General features: G+C 46.6%; 2 protein-coding genes across 2 annotated transcripts in view; both read right to left on the reverse strand.

Annotated features, from left to right (window-relative positions):
* The window catches only part of LOC122380054 (tryptase-like), a 74,638-nt gene extending 66,925 nt beyond the window's left edge, over window positions 1-7,713 (reverse strand). Inside the window, exon 1 of the mRNA XM_043362832.1 lies at window positions 7,417-7,713. The gene's annotated coding sequence lies outside the window, so the exon portion shown is untranslated. The remainder of the gene's footprint in view (window positions 1-7,416) is intronic.
* Window positions 7,714-10,336: 2,623 nt separating this feature from the next.
* Window positions 10,337-12,014, reverse strand: part of LOC122380055 (probable chitinase 10) — a 31,930-nt gene continuing 30,252 nt past the window's right edge. The window contains exons 19-20 of the mRNA XM_043362833.1: window positions 11,825-12,014; window positions 10,337-11,564 (exon numbers count right to left, since the gene is read on the reverse strand). Of these exons, the coding sequence (XP_043218768.1) occupies window positions 11,353-11,564; window positions 11,825-12,014 (402 nt within the window). The 3' untranslated portion in view covers window positions 10,337-11,352. The remainder of the gene's footprint in view (window positions 11,565-11,824) is intronic.

The following is a 12,014-nucleotide window of genomic DNA, read 5'->3' on the forward strand; positions in this document are numbered from 1 at the left end:
ACAAGGTCAGGTTAAAATTGGACATACGAGTATTGAGCGGAAACCGAATGAAGAGCTTTTCGACGTGAGTGCCGTGGAACGTAGCGCTACCAAATATCAGACACAATTTGAAGCATTCATTTGACACGTGTCCTGGGAGCACTGAGCTCCGGTGACCTCAGGTCAAATTCTAAGGTAAAAAACCGGTACATTGTCAAAATGCCTGCGAAAAAACACTATTTCTTTCCATAAAATCTAGAGTTGTTCATCGATGCATTCCAACTTTCAGGATATGCTAAGCTCACCGCATACCATCACATGTATCCCGTGTTTTTCCGATTCGGTTGACCTGAGGTCATCTAGAGGTCATGACGAAGTCTAAATAAATTTTCCCGAATGGCTCCAATTGTGAAAACTTGAGAGACATATGCTCGATTTCAACGTTTGTGTGTTGTGATACCTTAGTATTCATCAAGTTGGTGTTTCCATGCTGCAAGAACACTAAGGTCGGGTCAACTGAGGTCGACTGAGGTCAAACTACGGTTTTACTAATGACTTGGCACACCATGGCTAGAGCATTACGCTAGGCTAGAAATGATGTCATTGCATTCCTTGTGATTCGCCGAGTCGAATGATTTGCGATATGAAAAAAGTAATTAGGGAAAATCGTTTACCCTCTTTTAGTAAAAATATTCATTTATAGGTACCAGCCCCCCACAAAAAAAATCCCCTAAAGTATTGGCCTTAACCCTCGCCCGCACATGCCATTTTCCCATCCTAGAACGCACATGGGGGGGTGGTTGCCACCCCTCCCCCCCGCGCCATTTCGTTCCTGTTGGAGATAGAGCTTAGCGGTAAAGACCAAAAAGATTCTTTGGGAAGAGACAAATCCAATGATACCCAGTTTTACCTTCTCAGGTCAGTCATTGACCTTCCAGGTCAGGTCAAACTAAAAAATGTTGCTGTTTTGGGTCACCGTTTGATATCAAGTGCGCTGCTTATCATAAACCGATGACGATGCCGTTTTCTGGTGCCAAGCCAGCTAGAACCTCTTTCTCACACTACCCGACCAGGTTTTTGCTGCTGAGGTCATTTCAGGTCAAGTTAGGTCAAGGTCAATTATATATGTTTGTATGTCTGTGTGTGTCTGTGTGTATACTGATGTGTGCACCGATTGTTTATGTGTCCATATTACATGAAATCATGATCTGAGAAGCTTTTACCAAAAATGCAGTCAAAAAACTTCACAAAAAGTACATTCCGCTTGCCTAAAACGCAATTATCTTAGATGACCTAGGTTGACCTTGACCTTGACCTTGACATCTGTACATCGTCGAACAACATGTTCCATGATAGGTGGGAGGTAAGACTGGTAAAAAAGGCCGAAATCAAGGTGTCAAAAGCCCACAAGGCCCATAGCCAACGCAAGATGTCGAGAATTGGCCACTTGGGTCATGACATGACCTGAAAAACAAGGTCATACCTCCGAAACCAAATGTCACAGAAACTTGGAATTTTTTAGTGGACATCAAGAAAGGATAGAGGAGCAGCTATACGAAAAATCAGCCTTCTAGCTCCAAAAATGTTGAGTGCAGAGCAGAAAGACTACCTGGGGGGGGGGGGGGTGGCAACCCCCCCCCCCATGTGCGGGCGAGGGTTAAGTCACCAACGTTGCACAAGGACGAGATTCGGTATGGGCCCACCTACCCTGTGAATTTGGTGTCTTACCTACAGTGTCATAGGAGCCAATCACCAGGGGGGATGGGTCGTATCAACCCTTTCCCTCACCGTCCGCGTTATATGAAAAAGGCCCTCGCAGCTGGCGAGAGTAAAGATTGAGAGTAAAGAGAGCTAGAGCTTTGCCTAAGGGTTTTTCGGGGTGCTGATCACGAATATCGTGTTAGTTTTGATCACAGATGATGTCTTCAAGCATTTAGACCAGGTCGGGTCAGGTCAGGTCAGGTCAACCAGTAGGCGTCGTGACGGGTATTCGTAGTACGTGTCAACCGCCTCTCACAGCTTCGTAACATGTTACAAAGGCACCAAAACTACTTCGTAAATGTTCAAATGGTTGCTAAATTCGAATTCACCTCCAAAAACTAGCCTAGAAACATGTACAGCTCGAAAAAGTGAACCGAGGTCACCAAAGGTCAATGACCTGACCTGACCTTCAGGTGACCTTGACATGTACCCAAATGCATGGGAGCAGCATCAAATCTCATGTTTCAGCGTTTGAAACCACGAGAAGCTTGCAAACGCGCGGCTAATGCGAGCCGACATACGCCGAATCGCGATTCCGGCCAAACATGGCCTCGAGAAATAGGTCACAGGTCAAAGGTCACTTGGGTCAGGGACATCGAATTTTCAGGGTAGGTGTAAAATTGATCAAATCGAGGGTACTGAGAGTTTCGTCGCGCTCGGCCGCTTTTTGCGCGAGTTATGTGCGAAAAACCATGAAGGGGTGGGTGTGGTCCATCCGATCCCCCCTACACATGCGAGGGTTAAGATACCCTGAGGCTGAAAAACTTGTACTTTGATTTTCAGGTCAAGGCCAGATCATCACAACAGAAAGCTTAACCCATTAGAGCCGAAAACTTTTTTTGTCGACTTTCACTGAGATTTTAACATATGTTTGTCGGGCACCCTCTAGGAGAATGCATGTGCATTTTTAGCCAGATCACCAAACCGGAAGTGTACGTTTCCGGTCTGGCAGCTTTTGCTGCCAAGCGTATCTTACGTAGTCAAAAATGGAGTGGTTTGTCACATTTCAAAGCACAAACATATCAAGACCGCGAGGAAATGATGTTTCGATACCAACAACCTTTGCCACAGAGTGTCTCTTATCGGTGCTTGTACAATTTTCATGAGCTATTTTATTTCCGTACCAGATATGGTCTTGAATATGTGTTATTGTTCGGATTTCCATTCGACCGTAGCCTGCAAATAACGACCGTAGCCAATTATTCTCAAGAATAATTACTCAAAATCAAGACATCAGCTAACAGATCAGCTCGTTCTGAGAGATAATGTTCTTTCTCTTACTATTTCAGCTCACACAGCTTTCCCTCCCCACACAATCTTATACAGAGTGCGACGAAGGTTTACTTCCGTCGACCGTTTATTTAAAACAACTTAGCGTGTTTCCAATGTGCTCCTAAATATCGCGTTACTTTGAACGAATTGTGTCCCTGAGTCCTTCTCTAAAGCGGGGATAAGCTGAAAAGCTGACCTCTACCAATGGGGGTTGCTGGTATCGGTAATTGTTTAACCATTGAACAGCGCATTTACTGAACGCCTAAGCATGGACGGTTAGCCTTACAGTGAAAGCTTCGTAAATGCGCTATTGGCATGCTCCAAGCTGGCAACACATGGAAGGACGCTGCCTCACACTTTTAATCCCCCGTTTTTACCAACAAGCGCTGGTGGAAGAAGTTTAGGGACAAGTAGCGTCACGTAGGTATAAACCCCAATCAGCATGGTCCTCCTGCGTCTCAACCGTCGCCAACATCGTCATGAAGAAAGCACCTGGTAAATTTGACCATTCTGCGGAGAACCTGATCAAAAGTCTTATTCATAAGGATCACTCTGATAATGTTGTCCGTTGATAAGGGAGGAACATCCTTGGACTGAAGGCGCTTGACTATTGGTACGGCCAAAATTAACGAAAATGAGCAAACCCAAACGGAAAATCTGGTCGGTAGAAGAGTGGAAACTGAGTAAGTATGTAGAAACGGGTCTAGTTCGGCGACGAGTCTTCGTTTCAATGGTTTCACCACACGGACCATCAAAACGAGAATGGGCTGAAAACGCGGCACAAGTTTCGACAGACCTCGGCGTAAAATTCTTGCCGCAATGGTATGCCGAACTATCACGATGTCCTAGCAGGACCTGAGCTGAACCAGCTGGACGTGATCTAGCAAAAGACGAAGTCGAGCCCGACTACTACATAGAAAACATACTGAAAAACGTGCATCTGGCATTAACAGGGCGGTCACCACTACCGTGTGCTCCAACGGCGCATGGTGTCCCGCAGGTAGTGGACAGCATTTTCATGCTGGACGGTACTCCATCTCATCAATCTTCCGGAACTATGATGATGATGATGAATTGGGGTTTTTGGGCGCCCGCACTAAAGTGGTCATCGGCGCCCATTTCCGGAACTAGGCGGTGCCAGGACCATCTGTCCGATATCTGGGGGAAGGACACTTGGCTAGAGAACAGTCCTGGCCTAAATCCAATCGAATTATTTTGGAGGATAGTGCAGCAGGAGCTAGATATATACAAACTTCCCGGCGACCTCGGACCGCTCGGAAGGGCGCTCAAGTCCCAGGCGCCCCTTTTTCACATGGCGGACGTCCCTTAAAGCTTAATAGGCACCCCTCTTTCCCAGGTAAGCGCCCATTTGGTCATCAAAGGCGCACCTATGGGTCTCAGAGGCGCGCCTCTTTCTTGTGCAATGCGCCCCCTTTTCGTATTCAATGCGCCCCTCTTTCGCATAAAGGTGCCCCTATGGACAACAGATGCACCCCTATAGACCTTACAGGCGTCCCTCTTTCATATTGGGCTTCATAGGCGCCCGTCTTCGGCATGCAGGCGCCCCTCTTAGTGCAGATGCACCATCATGGCCATGACCTTTGTAGGCGCCCCTCTTTTGCATGGGGGGCGGGAGCGGGGCGGGGGCGGCCCCATAGGCCTCAAAGGCGCCCTAACAGGCCTAGCAGGCGCCCCCCTTCCCGTTCGTCTTTAGAGCCACGGCACCACCTTCCCTTAGGCGATGGTGTGCCTTTTAACCCGCGCCGGGCCGGGGGGGGGGTGTTTGAACACCCCCCCCCCTGCGGTTTTTCGCAGATATCTCAAAAACGGCGGCGCGGAGCGCCGCCGTTTTTGGCACACCTGTTCGTGCATCTTTTCCGCACATGTTGTGAAAATTTCAGACCCAGGTCGCCTTAGGTCAGGTCACCAGGTCACGCCAAGTGACCTCACCTCAGAAAAAATAGGAATGCTCGTCATAGCTACACCGATTGATCGATTGCCTTGAAACTTTCAGCGATTGATAAGAGCAACTATATCTACAAAATGTATATCTCGGAATTTTGATATCGGTGACCTAAGGTCAGGTCAATTTTGCGGCCTATCCATTATAAGTCAATGGGAGAAAATTGAAAAGCGTCTGTTTTGCACGAACGCTATTCTAGACACTCTCAAACATCGAGATATAGGTACAATTGACACACTGAACCGGAAAATGGCAACTGTGACCTCTCGTTATGTCCCCGAGGTCATCTCAGGTCACGAACAGAATCTATCAGTTTTTCGCTAATAACTTTTGATAGAGGCATGCTAGAGCGATGAAAACGCCTTAGATGTGTTCAGCTCGACGATACGGATCGACTGATATGCAACATGACCTTTTCCGGTCAGGTCATGACCTTGACCTGAGGTCAAATTTTCAAGCTGACCTTTCAAGGTCAAATTATAGTTCATTCGACGCGTCTCGACGAGAGGAGCACGATGCTGGCAAAAGTAATGTCATGGCTCTTTTGAGTCAAAAGTTATTGCCAAAAAACCACTTTTCGTAAAAACGGCTATTTTTGAAGTTTTTGCCCTCTGGAGGCTAAACCGTTGACCTGAGGTCAAATCTGAGAACATTACTCAGAAAGGTCTGTAAAAGGGCTATCGAATGCGCTTTTCCGCGGCGCTGTAGCTCGATCGGTTCCCGAGATAGCCGTTGGCAGTTTCCAAAATGTTGAAATAGTCAACATTTTACCTTTGGTGACTGTCCGCACCACTCCGTTAGAGCGTAGTTCAACACCCCCATGCTTCAGCTATGGCGGAATACATTATACGCCTGGTAGTGCATTGGTATGCGATGCTCTGCAGATAAGAATACGTAGCAGAAACCACGATAATGACCATTTTTGGAAAGGCAAAGAACTGGGGCATTACACTATGCGCCATAAAGCCAGACATTGTTGTTCATTCACAAATGGCACAGCAAAAAGGACGTAACTGCTCCATTTTTGACTACGTAAGATACGGTTGGCAGCTTTTGCTGCCACCTAAATATAACGCACGATTGGCGATATTTAGAGAAATTGATGTCGCACCTAAGCTCTTCCCAGTGATAATTACACATTTCTTTACAATAATCAATAATAAAAAGGTAACATTTATTCACACCAACTTCACAACTTACTTTTTTGGTGTCCGCCGCACGGCCGCCAACGCGCGCCCCTTGCACCCCCGCGCTAAATTGTTTATTTCTCAGCACATTCGCTTTCTCGATCAACAACTCGGAGTGCACATGACGTGCATTGTTTTGGTCTTCCGTTCTGGTGAGAACCTTGAAAGTTCACCGCAACGTTTAGGAATGCGGCGCTATTTTGTCCGGTGGCAGCAAAAGCTGCCAAGCGTATCTAATGGGTTAAATCATGACTCGGTCACGGGTCACATGTTATATGGTTCATTCAGGCCATAGATTTTGAAATAAGTGTCGTTTGTGTCATTGGAGGTCATCTTCAGCTTAATAGGTATAGCTGAGGTCAGGCCACTTTCGGGTCAACAAGGTCAAACTTTAAGGTTGAATATTTTGAACAAAAAGGATGTCTATTGGATGCCATTTAAGCTAGTAACTCTCCGGTACTTTTTATATTGGTGTACGATGTAAAAAACGTACGAGAAAAAAAACGTACGATTTGAAAAGAATTATAGTGAAGTTTTGACTATGACGAGTATACCTTAGCTATTTTCAACGATATCGGGCTTAAACTTTATAGTGACATGTTACATAGGCACCACACTTACTTCCTAAATGTTCGAATGGACGCTTCATTCGAAATCAGCTCCAAAAACTACCTTACAAACATGTACACCCCGAAAAGTCATCTAAGGTCATCTAAGGTGAATGACTTTGACCTGACCTTCAAGTGACATTTGGAGCCAATATTATGCATGGCACAAACAACATCTCACATGTTAAAACGTTAATAGCTACAAAAAGACAGAAAACACACGGAATATGTGTGCTGACATATGCGCTAATCTCGATTCCGGCCTGAATAATCTGAAGAAGCAGGTGACTGGTCAAAGGTCATTTGGGTCATGCTCATGAAATATTTATGGTATGTACAAAATGAATTCACTTGTAGATGTTGTAAGTTTTGTCGCGATCAGCCACTGTTTGCGCGAGTTATTCGCGAAAAAACGAGGGGGGGGGGCTTTCGACACACCCCTCAGGCCCCACCTCTCTAAGTGCGAGAGTTAATTAAGCCGTGACTAATTCCTAAATGATGGTGTCGTTTCGACCAAGATATCTACTTCATCTACTCAACTTTATCTACTCAACACTGCACTAACTTGCATATGACCACCATTAGAAAACACAACAATGCAAGAATGCACGTATACAACCAACGATAATGTAAACGTCCTTCTTACCTGATGGTTGTGTCCCAGACTGATATTGGCCAGTGCCCAACAATGCCGACGCCAGCATTTTTCTTTCCGAATAGGCCGGTCCTTATGTAATCCTTTCGTGTGTTTCTTCAGGCTCTCTTTGAGACTATGAAAAGTACGACCAGTATTGGTACTCACACCTTTCCTTTGAATTAGACGGATAAACAGGCGCCATGCCTATAAATTTGCCCAAGCAAATGATATGCTACATGAACAATGCATGCACAACTGTCTAATCACTGCCATCCACCGCGTCGGCACACCGGTATCTCCTCACCTTCTCCCCACACGGCCTTGACTCCCCAACTCACACCATCACACTACTGCATACGGTGACCGATCACACGGTGGATCTGAATGCCTACGTTTTCATGCCAAAGTCAGCGTAGAAATGTTGAAATTTAGCATTTTAAAGCTTTTAATTTAAAAGTTAATAAGTGTAATAACGCACTTGTCCTTATTGATTGAGAAAAGAGCGCACTTTTGATCGTATTACCACGGTATTACCTAATACGAAGTAACGCAATCAAAGTGTGATTCCGGTCCACTGTGCGTTTTCAGGCGCGCTCGATAAAACACCCAGGCCTGGAGAAAGTTGGAAGGGTGATTTTCTGATCCTCCTTACCACAAAATGACCCTAAGCGAAAAAATGCCCGCAGGGCGCTGCCAACGCGTGCCAGCGGCCCTGCTAGTAAGGGCGAAAATCAATGTATGTGTATGCGGAGCACACCCTTAGCGCTATGATGGCTCCTTGGAGACACCTGGAGAAACCTCTGCCGGCAGAAGGGTCAGATCCCTCGCAGACGGCGCGGCACGGCGGGAGCTCAGCGGGTGGCCTAGCCGGAAAGAGGATAAAAATAGCCGACTGGCCCGACCCAGCGAGGGGTGACCGAAGGGTGACCAGGAGTGAATGGGGGAACATACACGCGGTACCGAGCAGCCGATAACAGCACCGGACGATTAGAAAGTCATAAGTCAATGCTGTATTTTAGGCGTAAGGAAGCATCCATGTAGACGGGCGGACTGTCTCCAGCTCTTCCAAGTATTGCTAATATCTTGCTCCAACGAGCGTTGGCACGTTGGAAGTTTTATCGACCACTGGTGGTGGCTCTCCTCGCGGCAGAAGGAGCGGGTCTACGACTCTACCGGTCTGACCTGACCCGTCTCCATATTTAGCTCGGGGAAGATCATCGTGGTCCGATCGAGCTTAATCATAGTTCTTGTCATCTTTTAATTTGCTCATCATGCTGTTGCACTCTATTTATTGTCAAACTCCAAAAACATACAAATTGGGCTTTGTCGCTCAAGGTTTTTTTTTCTTAGTAACAATACAAGTATAAAACATGTATAATGTATAACAATACATGTATAATGTATAAAACATAAAAAATATTGACGAGCAGCCTAGAGCGTCTCACTGTGTTTGAGCTATCCATTATTTAGCACAGTAGTGAAACAATTACATTATTGCTTCCTTGCGTGTTTCTGTCGTGCGATGTCTACCATGGATCATGGATCATGGATCATGGATCATGGACCATGGATCAATGTTTTGATTGCGTCATTGAGTCCCCACACGGTCCGTAGTTATTGGACTTGGGGCTGAATTTGCATTGCTTCTGGGAAGATCGACTCGGACGGTTGACTGAGTGGCTTAGTCCGGTGAATTTTAAAGAGATACTGACGTAAATGACTTCAAACGATAACACTGGAAGTGGAGCCATGTCCATGAAATACCGATCCAGAGGCTCTCCCAGTCCCGTCTGGGCTCCAGTTCATCAACAGAAGGCCGGATGGAGCACACGTGATATGCTAATGACATCCGTGTTTATGTTTCACAATTTTTTTAGATGCGTGCTAATGTGCGTATTATCAATATGTTAGGTTTCTGATGAGCATTGAGTGACTTTGGTTAGTCGAGCTACTACAAATATGAAACTTACTGTTTTTTTTTCTAAGATAGTCCGTTACCCATGATCAGGTAACCAGGAGTGCCCCCTCCCACAGTCCCGGCGACGCACAGAGACCTTACTTTAACACCAGGTAACATAATAAATTGATCAAGTCGCGGCACTCCCTGCTAAGAAGTGGAAAATATAAATAAAATATAACGCATGCAATACTACTAAAAAATGTTAGTAAGTACGCCAAAAAGGAGGAAAGTAGTCATTGCCGAGTGAAGCAAAATGACTGCCCACTATACCAACACAAGCAACTATCATTTATACCAGTGTTAGTAATTAACGCAATACGCATTCATACTCAGGTGGGGAAAAGCATGCCTGGTCATGTTCTTGCAAGGTCGTTTTTATTGCCGAAACCCTTGGCTCCGTCCGGCTAAGCTAGGCTTGTTGCCGGACAGAACCTCAGGAAACAGCACGGACTAGAGTATTATGAGAATTGGTACAATAAGTTGTATAAATGTCAATGTAGGTAATGCATGTAGATACCATAAGGTAAATATGCAAATTGAAATAGACAATGATTTAGAAGGGTGGCACACAAGGATTTATTGTAGTTGGTATTTAAAATAGGTATACACGAATCGTTATGTTGTGTACATGTATGACATGCATATGCGTACATATATGCATATGCATTATGTATGCGAAACACACATACATACACATACGACACACATGCATCCCACAAACCAAAGTGGGTAATATGTACTATTTCCAACGCACAGTACAACGTGGAAATAGCACATATTTATACAAACCCCTAACGATATACGAACAGTATAGCTACATGCATTACTTATAGCTACATGCATTACTGTAGGACTTTTCTTCACTTATCTTTCTCTGATGATAAAGACAAGCATAAAGTACGTGTGAAACTTTCATGCTTTCTCCAACTGATCTCTGTGAACTGTCGCATAAACCACGGCACACGCCGGTCACATTTCTCACGTTTATTGTCTGACTGCCTGACGGCTGGCCGCCTAGCGGCGACCCCGCGTACTATCGCCAGGTCACGTGACCGGGTCAGCCCCTCCGGGCCGATCTCTGTACCAGCACAGCTGCTATAAATAAAATACAACGGACTCGCTGACGGGACAGGCGGGCAGGGCACCCGCTGCGTCACACCAGTCAGCACGGCGGCTAATTTGTATCAGCGGCGGTATCGGCAAACTACCACAGTCAGCTGTCTTCATGACGTCACTGGTCACTGCTAGTCAAAGTGCACGACAGTTGGTATGTCTTGAATATTGACATTTGACATGATTTACAAGTGGAGTATCTCTTGAAATACTAAATGACAAACAAAATAAGAATTTCTCCAATCACAAGGTGGCATTAAATCCAGTAGCGGCGGAACACCTTCAATTAAGGGGGGGGGAGGGCACTACCGACTTTTGGTCTCATTCTTTCCATGCAACGCCCATAGGGCTAATGTTAAAATGGCAAAATCAAGGGGACACGGTGCCCCGGTGCCCCTCCCGCTCCACCGCCTATTATTATATTGTAAGAGCCTTTCTAATTTAGCAAATCGCCCTTTTCTGTAAAAGTTAAAAAGGCTTATGACTACGTTCCATGGAAGGCACTTTCGCGGGTCTTTTTCAATCTACCTATCAGATACAGAGGGAATACACAGTTTTCTTAAGCCATATCGCTATACCTACCACTGATGAGGCCGCAATACCAAGTCGATACCTATCTATCACTTTTCACAGTGCATGCACTTTTCTGCAGCTCACATCACTAAGGTGCACGATGCTTCGATAAAGTCTCACTGTGTGCGCGTCACACCGTCCCAATTTGGCATCCAAGTCACATCCACCGTCCGCCGCTGCTTTCCACATTCCACAATCCACTCCATTCCACTGCACTCCTCTAAATGCCTCTCATACTTTCACCCATGCGGCGGAGACGGCAAGCGCCAGTTCACTTGTTCTGCCCATAGATGGCAGCACTAGGCGGCAGGTGGGGCCAGCGTGAACTGTGAGCACTCCTCCACGTTTTCGGGCCAATCGCAGACGGACTGCGCCTCGTTGAAGACCAGGTCGCTCGGGCAGGGCATGTGGTGGCGCACGCTGCCCTGACACAGGTAGTAGTGCTTGCAGTCGAGGACGTCCCGGTGGAAGGTGACCTCGCCGTCAGCGTTGTCGCACACCACTTCGTTGGCTGTGGGGTGGGGAAGGGTGGTCATACAGACGAAATGAAGACAATACTTGTAAAGACAGGGCGTACTCTAACTGTTCGCTGTCACATGGCTGAATACAGCCTGAATACAGCATCAGCGAGGATCGCGGCAAGCGAGTGACCAGCGAGGCTTTACTCACGAGAAGTAGCATTGCCAATCACCGCCTCGAAAAAGGCGCTCCGTGAAGAGCCTCCCTTATTCCCTAGTTACGCCCCTGGCTGCTACCCCTAGCACCACTCACGGTCAGCCTTTTTGCCCGGTGTGAAGGCGGCGCCTCCGTCGTATGTGAACGCCACGCGGTATCCGTCGAGGGCGTCCAGCATGGCGTTCACCAAAGGGAACGGTCCAGTGCCACAGGTGCCTCGGAAGTCGTCGAGGTCGGCAGCCCACACCATCACCCCGCCGAAGCCGAGGTCACGCAGCCACTCAAC

The sequence above is a fragment of the Amphibalanus amphitrite genome, unplaced genomic scaffold (assembly GCF_019059575.1).
Source record: "Amphibalanus amphitrite isolate SeventyFive unplaced genomic scaffold, NRLGWU_Aamphi_draft 000090F_arrow, whole genome shotgun sequence".
In the NCBI taxonomy this organism is placed as follows: domain Eukaryota; kingdom Metazoa; phylum Arthropoda; class Thecostraca; order Balanomorpha; family Balanidae; genus Amphibalanus; species Amphibalanus amphitrite.